Below are 18,522 nucleotides of genomic sequence, written 5' to 3' on the forward strand. Positions count from 1 at the left end.
TGACGTACTTATTTGATAGTGTATTTACTATTTTGAGACTGTTCAACATCTTTGCCAATATGAGCTGATAAAAAGGCCCACATTTCAGACGCCATCTTACACCTGCTTCCTCCCTGCCGCCACCAGAGACAGCCTGCCGCTTACACACAGGTTTGACCGGTTGGCCTGCACTCAATCCACCTGCCTCATGGTTCAACCCCCAAACCGCATTGATACACAAATGTCAATCATATTACATTGTATTACCGGAATGTTTGGATAAAGTGTTGACCAAACTTTTATTGGTGTAAAACTGTTAATCAGAGTGTGGGAGCCAAACCTATTAGATAGAGGTAGATTGAATACAAGCCTTTGTGCAATTTCATCTGATGTTGGTTTCTCATTAATTTTGTCAGTGTTACCTATTCGTTACCAGTATTATCATTCATTATCATTATGGATTAAGGTTTGACCTTTTAGTAATAAAACCCTTTGTATAATATGCACTTCTTAAGTAACTCCATATTACAGTTATTTTTATATTAACTTATTTGTTTTAGGGCAGATTTGGGCTATCAAGTTTTCAGAGGCAATTCACAGTCTGAACTACAGTGCCGAAACCTGAATATCCTTAGACCCATTAATGTTAATTATATATGTTCATTGTTCCACATCATCTAGCAGCAAAAAATATGATTCATGAATTGGAGTTATTTAACTTTCTTTTAAACAATTTCACTGGATTTTCCACTTCAATCTATGTACTAAAATAGGCTTATTTATCCAAAATGTCTGCATGCAGTTTTCAATAATTTGCATCACATTTTCTAGCACATTGGAAACATTCACTTGATTGGGTACAAGTAATTATCTGTAGTGAAATAATGATACAAGGCACACTTGGTGTATTAAGCACTGGGGTCTAAGGATAAAACAGAGAAAAGGCACTGATAGAGAACAGATCCTGCAAATTCCTTGTTGCTTGTGTCATTTCACAAATGGTTTCTTCTCTAATTACTACCTCAATTATTCTCAATATTCAGTGGGAGTATTACAAGTTCTGTATGGACTTAAAAAAGAGGGCATGAAATGTGTAGACAGTTGTGTTTGTTTACCTATCTGCAGAATAAACTATTTCCAGTCTATAGCCTACCATGTGTCCATCTCTCTTTACTCATAACTTCGTTGTTGAGACTTTTGACACCAAATAATTGTTTTAATTTTGTATAAACAAATAATGTAGTAAAAATGGGAAGATACTGCAGTCCAATTAGACAGTGAAAAAAACAAATATGACATGACAGGTGTACACCCACTTCTGTGTTGTCCTTGACAATACAATGGGTCAGATTCTCAAAAAATAAATTTCCGCAAACAAATAAATACAAATTGACATAATTGATCAATTCTAATGTTACATTATCCACTTAAGGAGCTGAAGACTTAAGTGTATTGAAATACAATTGCAACCTTCTCGTTAAAAGGGGGAAACTAAAACAGGTAATTTTATCTTCTTTTTTTTGAAGGGGTATGGTCCATTATTTGTCATCGACATCATGTCAGATTCATAAAGTCATCGAAATAGTGGAGTAGAGTAGTTTTTTAAACGCAGGTGTGTGTGTTTGTGTCTCTACCTAGATAGCAAAAGCATCATTAGGCTACTGTGTTGTGGTCACTAGTGCTCAGAATCACCTTGTACAGCCCTCCACGTATGCACTCTGAGAACAAATGTATTCAAAATAAATGTCATCAGAGGCCAAGACTAGGAAGGGTGTGCAGTATGTTGCATCACATCACAAACCGAGATGACTAGCTGAACAATTTGCACATGTTACAAAACAGATCAGGACCAACAGTGAGCAGGCATTGGCAATAAAACACAAATGCATAAGAGCTAAACTAACCTCTGTCTGCGGTCACTATCCTTTGGTAAGGATGGACCCGCAGTTTGTGCCTTCGAACCTTAGCAGTCACTGCACCTGCTCGGATTGCAACAACATGACCAAAACAAGGATTAGGTCATTTCATCCTTCACCGTTTCCATCAAGTCAATTCATCATATCATCAGAGTTTATATGACCAAACACGTAACAAAATTATGAAAAATGTTAAGGCACAAATTATACTCATATATTTCATTGTAACAACGAGAAATCTTGGACCTAGTAGCATTCGTGACTATGGAGTAACCTTGACTGTAAGGATCCATTGTTTTCTTGAGTCCTTGTTACAGATTCACAGAAATTAGGCATTTATGCATACACACACACGCACACAGAGGGGAGCTTTACTAGTCACATAATCTCAGGTTGAGCATCAGGAAGTGCATCTCTTCAGTTATTCATTTTAAATATAATACTGATCACTCACTCTCTGGTTAAAGCCCAGAGATGAAAGCTTTTAGGCACATTTGCAGTAGTAAAAAAATGAACATCTCTTATTAAAAAATTAAACAAAGAATATGTAGAAAAAAAGGCTATGAATTAAGTGATTAGTAAAGCCAGACAGTATTGTATAGATTTTCAAACCCAGACATAGCAGTCAGTGATACAGTCGCATAGATCTGCGAAAATATACATGTATGGCTGTATGCGTACAGGATGCACATTCACACATAATGCATGGTGTTAAGGGCTGTGCCTCCTTGGGGTAAACATCAGTAGTGAGGGAGCCTGTCTGTCTGTCTGTCTGACTGACTGCTATAGGCCTGGCTCATGGTTCATTATACTCAAAGGCAGCTGTGAAACAAAAGTGCATGTGTGTTAACACTCGATCGGATGAGGGACTCAGTAAGGATCCATGAAACTCTTTTAGCCTTTCGTGGGGAAAGCCACACCTATAGAATAAAGGAAGGGAATGGGGAATTAGTGCCAGGAGTGTCTGTCCTTTGAGAAGCAACACACACCAGGCCCTATTCCCAAAGCCATTTTAGGACACTCCGTTTGAGTCGATGCAAAAACGTGTTACACAAAAGGGCTATGTTGTTCACTCACTGACTGTCGATTGGAGTGGCTACACTTGAGCTGAAAGTCTCATTCTGTGAATATTTTTTCATAAGAATGAAGTTAAGACTGTCAGTGTCGGGACAGAACGTCCTAAAATCCCTTTGTGAATAAAGCCTGTCAAGCCTAAATGCTTTAACTGCAGGTGCCCCATCGCCAACACACCCCATCACCCCCTTGGCTCTGCAACACCTCTCTCTCGACCCCCACTGACCCCTCACCGTCCTCATGTTACCCCTCAGGACGCGCCCAAGCCACACCCAGAGAGAGGGTGGCGCCCCCAAGGGGGGTCTGCAGCAATGTGGGGCTCAGTGCTTGTTCTCCCTCATCATCATACACAAATACATCATCATGATCATCAGGACAGGAAATCAAAAAGGGTTGATCAGTAACACACACGTCACTTTGAACAGACATTAAAAGAGGAAGGGCTGAGGCTTCCCCATGTGGCTTGTGGTTGCTCAGGGAGGGCCAATCCTCAACCAGTCCAACGTGTGGTGGCGGGGAGGGAGGAGGGGGATGAGGAGGTGGGTGTGTGTTGTTTGAGGGGATGGAGGGAAAGAGGAAGGGAAGGGGTGTTCTTTAAAAGGGAGACCGGTAGGAGGGCTCTCCTCGCTGCACAGTGATGGGAAAGTGACAGGTCTGAAACCCCAGGTAGAGGGGCAGCTCTTCGGCCTTTGAGGACGCTGTATAGGTTACACAAGAGAGAGAGACAGGGTGAAATCTTCACTGGGCTCCGCCGCTCCTCGACCCCCCCCCTCACAGTAACCCCCCCCCCCCCCGAATCACCTCTCCCTTCACCCAGACACACAGTTGGAGGCTTGGTCCACTGCATTAGACGGAACTACTGGTACTACTGGTGTCAGCTACTGGCTGACAGGGCACACCCTGGCTGTCTAGAATGTGCTCAACACAATTGGACAAGCTGCTGTTGACATTTTGGTGCATTGGTAACAGTTCAGATTTACAATGTGCCTTTGGGTACAGTCTGTCTTAATGGAGTCACGTTGTGTTTGTAATATGATATTTTCTAAAGTGGCTTTTCCAAAGCCATAGGGCTATGTGTGTATGCAGGGACTGGGAGAGAGGAGGGTAAGGACCCTTTTCCAAATGAAACCGCTCCTTCTTATAATTCACAGAGCCAGTAGAGCATTTAACTGCCAGTTCATTTATGCACACATTTCTTAAATAGCTTTTTAGATGAGAGAAGTGTCTCATGATAGTGAAAAGAAAGATGCAGTAAAGAGCTGAAATGTTTTTTTTTTCTGTTGCTGACCCTTCTCTTTGAGAGTTATCTCCTGGGAGGCTGGGGCGGGCGAGGGCGAGAGAAGGAGGAGTGTGGTGTTATTCTGAGGGGGGGGGGGGGGGGTCGTCGCAAAAGTGGGAATGGGGGGCGGGGCCTTATTTAGGAGGAGTGGCGCAGGATCAGCGTGGGGGCGGGGTTCCACTGGCCATGGGGGTGGTGGTGTTGGTGGGGGGCTGCGGGGCAATCGCAGGGGCACGCATGCTTACCTAACACCCCGCTGGAGTCGATGGGGTACTCCAGGATGGAGGTGGCAGGGGCCAGCGTGTAGGGGTAATCGTAGGGCGATGCGTATATGAGGCCCGACTCGGGACCCTGGGTCATGACGCCCGGGTGGGGCGAGCCGTTGGGCATGCAGGTCTGGATCTGTCGGATCAGGGGCATTAGGGTGGGGCCGGCCGGGGTGGGCGTGCGCAGGGCGTTCTGGGGCATGGGGGCGGGGCCGGTGATGATGCGGGGCGCCTGGGCGTTCGCTGCAAGAGAGAAGGCAAGGGCAGCTGGAGTGAGCGGAAAACACGGGAGGAGGAGGAGAAGGGAGGGGTGTGGAGAGACCAGAGGGGAGGAGAGGGGAGGGGTGTGGAGAGACCAAAGGGGAGGAGAGGGGAGGGGTGTGGAGAGACCAGAGGGGAGGAGAGGGGAGGGGTGTGGAGAGACCAGAGGGGAGGAGAGAGGAGGGGTGTGGAGAGACCAGAGGGGAGGAGAGAGGAGGGGTGTGGAGAGACCAGAGGGGAGGAGAGGGGAGGGGTGTGGAGAGACCAGAGGGGAGGAGAGAGGAGGGGTGTGGAGAGACCAGAGGGGAGGAGAGAGGAGGGGTGTGGAGAGACCAGAGGGGAGGAGAGAGGAGGGGTGTGGAGAGACCAGAGGGGAGGAGAGAGGAGGGGTGTGGAGAGACCAGAGGGGAGGAGAGAGGAGGGGTGTGGAGAGACCAGAGGGGAGGAGAGGGGAGGGGTGTGGAGAGACCAGAGGGGAGGAGAGAGGAGGGGTGTGGAGAGACCAGAGGGGAGGAGAGAGGAGGGGTGTGGAGAGACCAGAGGGGAGGAGAGAGGAGGGGTGTGGAGAGACCAGAGGGGAGGAGAGAGGAGGGGTGTGGAGAGACCAGAGGGGAGGAGAGGGGAGGGGTGTGGAGAGACCAGAGGGGAGGAGAGAGGAGGGGTGTGGAGAGACCAGAGGGGAGGAGAGGGGAGGGGTGTGGAGAGACCAGAGGGGAGGAGAGAGGAGGGGTGTGGAGAGACCAGAGGGGAGGAGAGGTGGAAGAAAAAGGATACAAAACACAAGTTAGCATCTATCACACATATCATAGGACACACTCAAAGCATATCAGATAAGTCAAGAATAGGAGAACCAGCTACATAAGCAAACTGTTCGACACACTGGCCTTAGCTTCCACTACACAGCATTTAGCATTATGTAAGAGAGGTCTTCAAGGCTTGCCTCCATTCATCTCTAGCACTGAGTTCAATTCTGGCACAACAGTGCTGGCTGGGATCTGTTTAGGACAAACACCATGTGATTTGAATGAGGCACGCATCTCCCTCAGCGACACAAAATGGACGCCCAGTCAGAGCCAGACCTCTCTTCCTCCTTCAAAGAACTTGACTCGATTGAATGCCACACAATAGGACAGCAGGGAATCTAAAGTAACTAAAGCAACAAAAAAATACACTGAGGTGAATACTGAATGTGGCAAGCCAAAAGCACACTTCAATTCAGCCACTGTGCATGGCATCACACAACACTCCTCGCTTGTTGTGAGAGAAAAGGAGCAGTTTGAATTACACCCAACTGCTCCCGGACACACAAAGGGCTGTTCTACTGTGTCAGTTAGCGCCTGGCCCCCCTAGGAAGAGGGAGAAGGGTGTGGTGATGTCATCCTTACGTGACTTGATGTTGGCGTCTCGGTAGGTGCCGTTGAGGATGGCCAACTCCATTAGCTGCATCTTCTTCAGGCTGTCCTCTCCCTCTGCCTGGAACAGTCACAAATAGAGCATAATATGTTGAATGGCGACTCACGTCTGTACACATACAGTACACTTGGATCACAGTCACACTGTATAATTGTCTCACATCAGTACACAGTCACTCAGCTCTCTCACACACACACACACCACACGCACGCACACACACACACACACGCACACACACACACACGCACACACACACACACACACAGAATCCAAATCTACAAAGAAACCAATGGCATCCGATCCTCCCAGACATTGCCAGACACCGAAAGACACATACACAAACTTTCCTACCAACTATCAGCAATTACTAAGCTCCCAAAATGATTCAATTGTTTCATTTGTGTTCATTTATGTGCGTACTGAAGCGATTGGTTGAAAGTTTGAAAAGATCCAGCAGCAGCCCAGATCTAGATTCAGCAGCAGTAGGGTATCTAATCTGCCACAGCATCTTTGATATTTACATCAGCCCTAATCGGCTCATCTTCCAGCGTAACGAATGGGAGGAGAAACACTTTGTTCATCAGTCAAACTTTTTCACATCACTGGGATGATTAATCTCCACGCCTAGAGCGAAAATAACGTCAGAAAATATAACGCAATCAGACATCCCTTTATCAGAACTTTGATTTGGGGAAATGCAGTAAAGATGAGAAAAGGCATTGACCTAACATGCTACATTCTCAAGCCCCATACTGTGTGTGTGTGTGTGTGTGTGTGTGTGTGTGTGTGTGTGTGTGTGTGTGTGTGTTTACCGTTTATAGAATCACAGTAAATTTACTTTCAGAAAACACTCTGAGCCAAGTCTCCAATAGCCTCGGGAGCCAAAAACAAAACGCTCAAAGGGCTCCTGTATCTAAACATTAATACTTTTAATAAGTGAAGTCTGCAGTGATTAATAGTCTATGAAGAAAAGGCAATGCAGGAATAAATCCCTCTGACTCTGTATTTAATCAACAGAGTGTACTGTGGTTCCAAAGGAGGCTGGTGGGAGGAGCTATATGAGGACGGGCTCATTGTAATAGCTGGAAAGGAATCAATTGAACGGTGTCAAACACATCAAACATGGAAACCACGTTTGACTCCTACAATGAGACCGTCCTCCTACAGCTCCTCCCACCAGCCTCCTTTGTCTAGTTCTCTTTGAGCAGCAGCGTAGCATCAATACAATGTGTGTGTGTGTGTGCTTTTGGGAGTGTTTAAGGACGATACAGTGTCATCCTCTGCACACGCCTCTCCTATTATATCCCTAAACACGTTAGGGAGGTGTGGAGGTTTCTCGATCTTGGACAATGGACACCAATGGATGACTATTGGTATGATTGGTTTCTAGTCTGCCTTCAGCTTGTAGTGGCTGGCCTGGGCCAGTGAGTGGTGCTGTGTTGTCACTCATATCAGTGAGTCCAGTTGGGCTCTCTAACCTACACCTACACTGTTACAGTCTGTATACTGCTGTTATGTGGTTCTGGTTAGGGATACACGTGTGAGAGTCTGTTGACCATGACTGCTTGGCTCTCTACTTTAGCTGTCAGTGTCAATGGCAGTAGTCCATGAGTCATGTTCTCACATTAACCTCTGTATGTCTCTTCCTAAATCGCCCAGCTAGCCACATCACAGGAGGTTGGTGGCACCTTAATTGGGGAGGATGGGCTCGTGGTAATGACTGGAGCGGAATCAGTGGAATGGTATCAAATACATCAAACACATGGTCTCCAGGTGTTTGATGCAATTCCATTTGCTCCGTTCCGGCCATTATTATGAGCCGTTCTCCCCTCAGCAGCCTCCACTGAGCCACATGTAGCACAAGGTGAAGGTACCAACAGAGTCAGGTGGAATAGTTATAAGGTTGATTCTATTTCTCTCGCAACCTTATTCTGGAATACATTAAGACTCCTACCACTTCCTTTAGTTTTCTTACTGTTCTGTCCCTCTGCTCTCTCTCTTCTCTATCTCTCTCCTTGCACTCCCTCTCTGCCTCCCTCTGCTGTGACAGTGTTGCCGTGGGCCCTTCCTGCTCCCACAGCTAAACCCTGCCAAGCACAGGCACAAAAGGGCCTCTCTCTGTCTCTCTCTGCACAACTCACACAGTAGCACAGCTCAGTAGCCGGCCACAGACACTGGAGCGTGTGTTTTTCAGTGTGTGTGTGTGTTTGTGTCTTTAAAAAAAATTGTGTGAGCAAGTGTGAGTACGCATTTGTGTTTCTATGGGCTCTATTTCCGTCTGGCGCTAAGGAGGTGCAAGTGTCAAACACACGTTAGTTTGGAATTTCATCATTGTAAAAGCTGGTGCACTGGCTTACGTCAGGTTCTGTAATTTACTGTCTAACATCAGCTTGCTTGCGCTGAGGTGGGAGAGGTGGCAATATTTTAGGTGGGTCCTTAAAAACAAGCCAAAAGTGACAATTTCATGCAGCGCTAATGGGAAGTTTTAAGACCCACCAAAAGCAGGTCTTATCAGTAACGCAGTTGGTAATGGAGTGGATTTTGAGAGCGGAAGCGCAACTTACCCAGCCATGACGCATAGTGCCCATGGAAGGAGAGATGTGCCTTTTGTGCCAGTGAATCTCGAATTTAGAAACATAAAAAAAGCGATTGAATTCCACCCATTACATTTCATTTTATTCAAACAGAAGCATAGCCTACCCTCCTCTTAATATTACTATTTAAATACTGGCCATGCATTAGCCAAGTAGCCTATGAATAAAGGGGTTTGAAATGGTCTACTGAGAGGACCTTGAAATATTGGAGGTTTTTGCCTTCATGCCTTTCCATGATTCACAACTCACATACCTGCATACTTCATTTCTCTTGTTCAAGTAGGCTATCTATCCTCATTTTCAAAGAGCGCCCCTTGTCCGATTACTAAAGACGCGCTCCTCCAAACTATTCAGTCCTCTAATAATTCCATATCAACTGCAATTTTTTGGGAGAATGTGCCTCGCACATAGGTAACGCTACAATTGACAGGAGCATAGGATTTTGTATAGACATGCAAATGTTATGCGTAAAGACATTTAGGCCTACGTGTGCACACTGCCATTGAACGAGAAATGCGATTTATGATATCATGCTTCCTACCTGATCCTATTTAGAAATATTGTTGTTGGTTTAAAAAAACAGATTGCTTGTTTTGATTAAAAACCAAGCATTGCCTCCCCTCCCCTCAATGTGTTTTTTGTCCTGCCCAATGCATTTGTCAAACAGTGTTTGGCTCGTGAGACTGCTTTGAAATAAATATGAATCACCAAAGCTTTATTAAAAGATCAAGTTTGGGAGCAGCAAAACAGTGAGCCGACTTCCCCTTTTTATCCTTATTCTAGGCAGCTCCCGTTATTATTTGGGATATGTGCAAAAGCCTCCATAATCTACCTTAATATTATATGCCTACGGGGAGAAATTATGGTGCCTGTAACTGTATTAAGACATAGCCTACTTAAAACAAGTTGTTTAGTTTTGATTAGAATTTGATTAGAATTATTCATTCTCTTTTTTAAGTCTTATCAATAGTGAATGTAATCTTGTTTATTGACAATATTTCGCATGTCCATGGCTCAGACATGGCAGACATAACGCAATTTACAGTAGGCCTAGCCCCTATATCAATGTGAATGCTATGTTTAACAATATATTTCCATATTGAAGCCATGCAATTAGGCTTCTTACAATGTTGACTGCAAACATGTTCAACATATTTAGCAAAGATGGGCTAGGCCCATTATTTTGTTTCTGTAGGCTATTTAACAAACTAGGCTATAACAGACTAACATTCAAATTGGAGTTGATGACAACGCAATACATACAATGACGTAAATAAACAACTTGAAGCAACCACAAATGTAGCAATGGAGCATATTCTGATTGGCCAGTGAGGGGTCAAGCCTTGACACACCTACAACTTGTTTATTAATCAAAACCCAGCCCTTTTGCGCCCCCACCAGCCACTCTGTCCAGTGTCTGTGTTCTTTTGCCCATCTTATCTTTTCTTTTTATTGGCCAGTCTGAGATATGGCTTTTTCTGCCTAGAAGGTCAGCATCCCGGAGTCGCCTCTTCACTGTTGACGTTGAGACTGGTGTTTTGCGGGTACTATTTAATGAAGCTGCCAGTTGAGGACCTGTGAGGCATCTTTTCTCAAACTAGACACTATTCTGGTTAGAGCCAGTTTGCGCTGTTCTGTGAAGGGAGTAGTACACAGCGTTGTACGAGATCTTCAGTTTCTTGGCAATTTCTTGCATGGAATAGCCTTCATTTCTCAGAACAAGAATAGACTGACGAGTTTCAGAAGAAAGTTATTTGTTTCTGGCCATTTTGAGCCTGTAATCGAACCCACAATTGCTGATGATCCAGATACTCAACTAGTCTCAAGAAGGACAGTTTTATTGCTTCTTTAAAATCAGCACAACAGTTTTAAGCTGTGATAACATAATTGCAAAAGGGTTTTCTAATGATCAATTAGCCTTTTAAAATGATAAACTTGGATTAGTAAACACAACGTGTCATTGGAACACAGGACTGATGGTTGCTGATAATGGGACTCTGTACACCTATGTAAATATTGCAATAACAAACAGTCGTTTCCAGCTACAATAGCCATTTACAACATTAACAATGTCTACACTGTATTTCTGATCAATTTGATGTTATTTTAATGGACAAAAATATTGTTTTTATTTAAAAAACAAGGACATTTCTAAGTGACCCCAAACGTTTGAATGGTAGTGTATGTGTGTGTATGTGTGTGTATGTGTGTGTATGCGTGTTTTTGTGTGTGTTTATATGTTTTTACAGTTTACACTTGCTCAGTTTCTGGCAGCAAACATCAATAAGGTCGATTTCAGTCAAATCCAGACGATAAACCCTTTTCATCTGGTTCTTGGTTTTGCATTATTCCTTCCTATCTGTCCCTATCGGCACCTGCAGTGAGCCTACAGTTTGGAGTGCTATGTATTATAGAATTTGACGGGAGGGTAAAATCCATGACTTCAGCGCCAGTTAATCCATGACCATGCTAACATGCCTAGCCATGCAACAGTTAACTCTTAACCCCTTTCAACAGATCCCTCATGTCTTTGTTCAAAATATTTTTCCTCTTTAGTTAGACTGATTTATGCTAAATGCAGATGCCATTTCCATTAGATTTGGTCCTCGTCAGATGTTTGGAGCAGTGAATGCATGTTCACATGTGATTCAGTCTATACTGGGAAAAGCATGTCAGAAAATAACATCTAAAATGATGATGCAGATGATTCAAAGGGCAGAAGATTCAATCATCTTGCCTTGTTCTGATGGGCTAATTGACATCATGTGAGTCAACTGGAGGTGTACCTGTGGATGTATTTCAAGGCCTACCTTCAAACTCAGTGCCTCTTTGCTTGACATCATGAAAAAAAAAAAAAAAAAAAAAATAATTGTAGACCTCCACAAGTCTGGTTCATCCTTGGGAGCAATTTCCAAATGCCTGAAGGTACCACGTTCATCTGTACAAACAATAGTACGCAAGTATAAACACCATGGGACTACGCAGCCGTCATACCGCACAGGAAGGAGACGCGTTCTGTCTCCTAGAGATGAACGTACTTTGGTGCGAAAAGTGCAAATCAATCCCAGAACAACAGCAAAGGACCTTGTGAAGATGCTGGAGGAAACAGCTACAAAAGTATCTATATCCACAGTAAAATGAGGTCTATATCGACATAACCTGAAAGGCCGCTCAGCAAGGAAGAAGCCACTGCTCCAAAACCGCCATAAAAAAGCCAGACTACGGTTTGCAACTGCACATGGGGACAAAGATCATACTTTTGGAGAAATGTCCTCTGGTCTGATGAAACAAAAATATAACTGTTTGGCCATAATGACCATAATGTTTGGAGGAAAAAGGGGGTTGCTTGCAAGCCGAAGAACACCATCCCAACCGTGAAGCACGGGGGTGGCAGCAACATGCTGTGGGTGTGCTTTGCTGCAGGAGGGACCGGTGTACTTCACAAAATAGATGGCATCATGAGGAAGGAAAATTATGTGGATATATTGAACAACATCTCAAGACATCAGTCAAGAAGTTAAAGCTTGGTCACAAATGGGTCTTCCAAATGGACAATTACATTTACATTTTAGCAGATGCTCTTATCCAGAGCGACTTACAGTTAGTGAGTGCATACATATTTTTTCTCATACTGGCCCCCCGTGGGAAACAAACCCACAACCCTGGCGTTGCAAGCGCCATGCTCTACCAACTGAGCTACACGGGACCCAACCATGACCCCAAGCATACTTCCAAAGTTGTGGCAAAATGGCTTAAGGACAACAAAGTCAAGGTATTAGAGTGGCCATCACAAAGCCCTGACCTCAATCCTATAGAAAATGTGTGGGCAGAACTGAAAAAGCGTGTGCGAGCAAGGAGGCCTACAAACCTGATTCAGTTACACCAGCTCTCTCAGGAGGAATGGGCCAAAATTCACCCAACGTATTGTGGGAAGCTTGTGGAAGGCTACCCGAAACGCTTAACCCAAGTTAAACAATTTAAAGGCAATGCTACCAAATACTAATTGAGTGTATGTAAACTTCTGACCCACTGGGAATGTGATGAAAGAACTAAAAGCTGAAATAAATCATTCTCTCTACTATTATTCTGACATTTCACATTCTTAAAATAAAGTGGTGATCCTAACTGACCTAAGACAGGGCATTTTTACTAGGATTAAATGTCAGGAATTGTGAAAAACAGAGTTTAAATTTATTTGGTTAAGGTGTAGGTAAACTTCCGACTTCAACTGTATGTGCTTTATGGTCAAAACACCCCAAACTACTAACTCTATCCCCATATCTACTGAACAGAACACAATGACAAGACGGAAAATGACCCTGCAGAAAAGATGTCATTCCACATCCATTGAGATATTAATAGAGCAATTGTCAATGCAGACAGACTGCCCAACCCAGTGCTGTCTATCTGTGTGTGTTTGTGTTTGTGTGTGTGTGTCACGGTAAATACAATCTTGTCATCGGAAATCTGTTTCGGGTGCAAATACCATCCTGTACCCAATCAGAATGACTCATTAGATGTAATCAGGGAAGCGAGTGAAGAGAATGAATGCTCTCAGATTTGCAGGTTTGATTTTCTTTGTCTACGTGTCGGCCATTGATTTCCTTCCCACTGCTGTGGAGGGAGGCTGTGAGTGTTGAGCTGTCGATGTGATGAGCAGAAGACCTGTGTGTGTTTGTGTCTATCTGTCTGTCTGTCTGTCTGTCTGTCCATGTGTGTGTGTCCAGTGGCACAGCCCCCTTTGGGAGCCTGCTCAGGTCACGCAGTGTGGAATGCTTTTTATGTCCTCCTGTAGCTCAGTTGGTAGAGCATGGCGCTTGCAACACCAGGGTTGTGCGTTCGATTCCCACAGGGGGGCCAGTATGAAAAATGTATGCACTCACTAACTGTACGTCGCTCTGGATAAGAGCGTCTGCTAAATTACTAAAATGTAAAATGTAATGTCAGCTTGCATAAAGAGGAATAATTCCACTGCTATTCAGGCTGGGATCACTATGACCTTGGGAGCACGATGACTGCCAGCCTACCCCTTTCCATGTCAGACTGAAGAGCACTCTTTTGCTTTGTCTCTGATCTCTGTCTCTAACTTTGGTCTTAAATATGATCAGTAAACAACTATCGCTTTCTCATATTTTACAGAACAAATTCCAATAAACATTTATGGTCGCAATTCTCATTCAATTGTGGCTCTTGTCCTCTGTGTATTTCTGGTAACTGACATGAAACAAATGCAAAGTAGAGTGATGACGGTGAAAAGACCAATTAACACAGTGGTCTGGAGTTCCATTACATCATTACAGCAGCTTTTACAATGTAGCTCCCCCTTTCAAGGGCGAGGGGCTGCGCCCGTCAACTCAGACAGTCCCTCCAATTGGCTGTTTAGGAGGAGGACGGGCAGGGTTGTGCTCTAATTGGCTGGATAGGGACACGGAGGAGGACGGGGTGGATGTGGAAACCGGACACCTCTCTCTCGCTCTCCCCTCTCTCTCTCTCCAGGAACTCATCCCACTCCCAGCGAGTACAGCTGCCATCTCTGAACATCCCCCTCTGTTCCCTCCTCGGTCTTGGCAGCCAGCCACGGTGTCGCCTCATTCTCTCATACCCTTCCTGTCTCTCCAACCACACGGACACTCCGACCAGTTTCCCAACAACCAGTTTCTCCCCAAACTTTCAATCCGGCTACAACCCATCTCTACTTGCACCAGAGCCAAGAGAGGGGAAGGCACTAGAGCTAATGATATCAGCCATTTGAGAGGGTCTGATGAGTGAGAGAGAAGAGGGAAAGTTTGGCTGGGAGTTTAGTTAACTGCAAGCCAGGGCTTTTCCTTCCAGAGACACAGTCCCCATTAATTACAGTGCAGCTATAGACAGGCAGGAGTGCAGAGCTGAACATCACACTTCACTACACCCACCCTCCCTTTCAGCTGAGACAGGGACAGGACACAGAGATGCTGCTGATCAGTACAGAGAAAACACTCTGTGGAAAGGCCTTGTTTCCTGTTTGTTTTCACACACACACACACACACACACACACACACACACACACACACACACACACACACACACACACACACACACACACACACACACACACACACACACACACACGTCCAAAGTGAGAGATAAAGACTAATGTAAGCCTCAGCATTACAGCTTCATGAGTGTAATTGGCTCTTAATCCAATATATATGTTAATTAGAGTTGTAGCACCCCTTTTAGCTGGCTAATTAGATGAACACTCGTTAAAATGCACAGTGAAAACACTGTCCATGTTTACCGCAACAGTACCACTGTTGCTACCATGGAGACCAGAGACAATGGTAGCAAAGGCTATATTTACACTATACAACATGTGTAGGATCTGTGACTTATGCATCAGAGAGGATATGGGGCCTTCAAGAGTCAACAAGTTGTTACACAACTTAGTGCAACTGAATGTCCAAACACCAATAAGAGGTTTGATTATGTAAGGTTCAAACAGCATACCCTGGCCGTCTCTCCTTTGTCTCCGGGCTCACACAATGAGGAGAGATGAGGAGGGTAAAATTAGACCACAGGTTATTTTGAGAACAGTCTGGGGTTGGGCGGGGAAAAAGTATTTCCTGGTTGGACAGGACATGGCTGAGGGTCACAGGGAAATAGGTGTGTGTGTGTATGTGTGTGTGTGTGCTTTTCGATTACAAATGTTGTTTAACCTATCACAACAACCCTGGAGTATTGGCAATGGCATGTGTTTGCATATTTACATGTACATGGGTAGCGTGTACTTACTGAAGAGTACTAGCTAAGTATATTTGTCCAACTGTGTGTGTGTCTATGTGTACTGTGTATGATAACTAGCCACTGTGTGCTCACACACGCACACTCTCACAACTGGGTGAGAATTCAAAGTCATGGTAGGTCATGGGAAGTAAAGAGGAAGCGGGAAACTTAAGGAAGCCTTCAGCATCTCACTTGGTAATCTCAGAGAGTTCCCTGCGCTGCTCCAGGTGCATGGAGCTTTCATGTTAATTGGCTTTGGCAAAAGAGAAAGAGAGAGGGAGCGGAGTGGTGGTGTCCCCAGTGCATGAGGTTACTGTGTGTGATCTCTGCATGTTAATAGGCTGCTCTGATAGAATGCTTAGACATGACTGCATCACTGTGAGACACTTGTCTGGGAGAAAGAATGTAGGATGGGCTAGTGTTTTGACTCTAACACGATTTGATAAGGTTAATACTGTATTAGCAGAATCAATCAATATCAATAAATCAGTTGTATGGCTTATAATACACATCATTAGCCGGTTACATGTGTGATTACATGTAAAGGTTGAATTGAACTATGAGTAACATAGCAAAGACTGTATGCTCGAGGATACTGGAGACCTTTTGGGACCTTTTTGTATGACTTGCTGTATAAACACAAGCCTGTAATATGATAGAGCTATTATCCATCGAACTGTATCTAACATCTGTGTAGTGATCTGTATTACTATTAATGTAATTACAGTGATAAAGTTGGTTATTATGATAAGGTTGGTTATTATGATAAGGTTGTTATTAAGGTTGGTTATCCTCCAAAATAGGACAGTTTTAATGTGCCCCTTTCCCTCTCACAATTCTAAAAGAATAACCATGGTGTAGGTCACTGAAATGGGACTGCTATCCTTCCTACTTCACCTTGTCTCCAAGGTTAGAAGGATTTACACACAAGCCCCCAGTAATGGAGGGGTTTTATGACTTGTGTGAATGACATGTTTTGGGTGAAGAGCAAGAGCAGTGACACAGTAGGAGAGAGTGATCTACATTCACATGAGCTGGGCACATTAGGAATGGATGGTGCACAAAACCTTTCTGTGTTTCATTTAGTTATGCCTGCAAGCTACACAGCTAGAATCTGCACTAGCCAATTGGCCATGCACGCACACAGACACACACACACGCACACACACGCGCACACACACACGCACACACCACACGCACACACACCTGCACACACGCACCCCTACGATCAAAGGTACACAGTGCAGGTAAACACAGTGGGTTACTCCACCACGCAGGGCACCTCTTCCCATCAGAATACAGATCAAACGAGGAGGGGAGAATAAACTCATTAAATGAACAGCTTTGAAAAGTCTGGGAATTTCACAAACGCAAGCAGTCTCCCTTTAAACTCAGTTGAGTGTTTGGAGTGGCACAGACAGGCGGGCCTGCTCTCTCTACAGTGGATTGTTTACCCACCACATTGGCATAAACTGGGGTTCACATGCCTGTTAAACAGTGGGCACGGCAGGCATCACCCTGCTGCGGTGCCCCAGCACCCTTATCTCCCTTTAGAAGACACTACTCAGCCTTCACAACACGCTAAAAGACCGCCACAGCGATGTCACTTCCTCCCCAATCTGTCTGTCTCTGTGCCCGTACTTCAGAGATACGGACAGCGGGGAAAATACAGTTTCTCTCCACATCTCTTAACGTTCTCTAATCTTCCGAAAGAGGCCAACTGCCTGTCTTCCTTTTGAAAAATAGACTTGAGGAGATTTGCGTGTAAAAAATGCATGTCCTTGTCCATTATTCATCTTACAGGCTGCATTCTGATTGGTGGTCTGGCGGTGAATTGGAATTGCGATCTGCTCTCAAAAAGGGTCTTATCTCCATCATTGTCAGAGCCAAACAATCTGGATTGTAATAGTGAAGAAGTGTATTGATATAGAGATTTTTGTGAGAATACTCTGGTGGAAATACCTCTTGTAGAGGTGATATTTTACTGTATGTATCTACAGTATGTTATGTATTCAGAGGGATACAGTGGGGAAAAAAAGTATTTAGTCAGCCACCAATTGTGCATGTTCTCCCACTTAAAAAGATGAAAGGCCTGTAATTTTCATCATAGGTACACGTCAACTATGACAGACAAAATGAGAGAAAAAAATTCCAGAAAATCACATTGTAGGATTTTTTATGAATTTATTTGCAAATTATGGTGGAAAATAAGTATTTGGTCACCTACAAACAAGCAAGATTTCTGGCTCTCACAGACCTGTAACTTCTTCTTTAAGAGGCTCCTCTGTCCTCCACTCGTTACCTGTATTAATGGCACCTGTTTGAACTCGTTATCAGTATAAAAGACACCTGTCCACAACCTCAAACAGTCACACTCCAAACTCCACTATGGCCAAGACCAAAGAGCTGTCAAAGGACACCAGAAACAAAATTGTAGACCTGCACCAGGCTGGGAAGACTGAATCTGCAATAGGTAAGCAGCTTGGTTTGAAGAACTCAACTGTGGGAGCAATTATTAGGAAATGGAAGACATACAAGACCACTGATAATCTCCCTCGATCTGGGGCTCCACGCAAGATCTCACCCCGTGGGGTCAAAATGATCACAAGAACGGTGAGCAAAAATCCCAGAACCACACGGGGGGACCTAGTGAATGACCTGCAGAGAGCTGGGACCAAAGTAACAAAGCCTACCATCAGTAACACACTACGCCACCAGGGACTCAAATCCTGCAGTGCCAGACGTGTCCCCCTGCTTAAGCCAGTACATGTCCAGGCCCGTCTGAAGTTTGCTAGAGTGCATTTGGATGATCCAGAAGAGGATTGGGAGAATGTCATATGGTCAGATGAAACCAAAATATAACTTTTTGGTAAAAACTCAACTCGTCGTGTTTGGAGGACAAAGAATGCTGAGTTGCATCCAAAGAACACCATACCTACTGTGAAGCATGGGGGTGGAAACATCATGCTTTGGGGCT

At 44.5% G+C, this 18,522-nt stretch overlaps 1 protein-coding gene across 5 annotated transcripts in view; it reads right to left on the reverse strand.

Annotated features, from left to right (window-relative positions):
• Positions 1-1,136: 1,136 nt before the first annotated feature.
• LOC311109672 (KH domain-containing RNA-binding protein QKI) overlaps positions 1,137-18,522 on the reverse strand; it is a gene marked incomplete at both ends in the record, with an annotated part of 77,633 nt that continues 60,247 nt past the window's right edge. Inside the window, 4 exons of one of the 5 annotated variants that reach the window (XM_084152631.1) lie at positions 1,137-1,958; positions 2,795-2,815; positions 4,494-4,781; positions 6,161-6,248. In XM_084152631.1, coding sequence (XP_084008757.1) covers positions 1,879-1,958; positions 2,795-2,815; positions 4,494-4,781; positions 6,161-6,248 — 477 coding nt within the window. Of the gene's footprint in view, positions 1,962-2,794; positions 2,816-3,563; positions 3,668-4,493; positions 4,782-6,160; positions 6,249-18,522 lie in introns of those variants that run through there. The other 4 variants (XM_084152633.1, XM_084152632.1, XM_084152630.1 and 1 more) reach the window with 4 other exon arrangements.

Source organism: Coregonus lavaretus (genome assembly GCF_964263955.1).
Source record: "Coregonus lavaretus genome assembly, chromosome: 1".
In the NCBI taxonomy this organism is placed as follows: Eukaryota; Metazoa; Chordata; class Actinopteri; order Salmoniformes; family Salmonidae; genus Coregonus; species Coregonus lavaretus.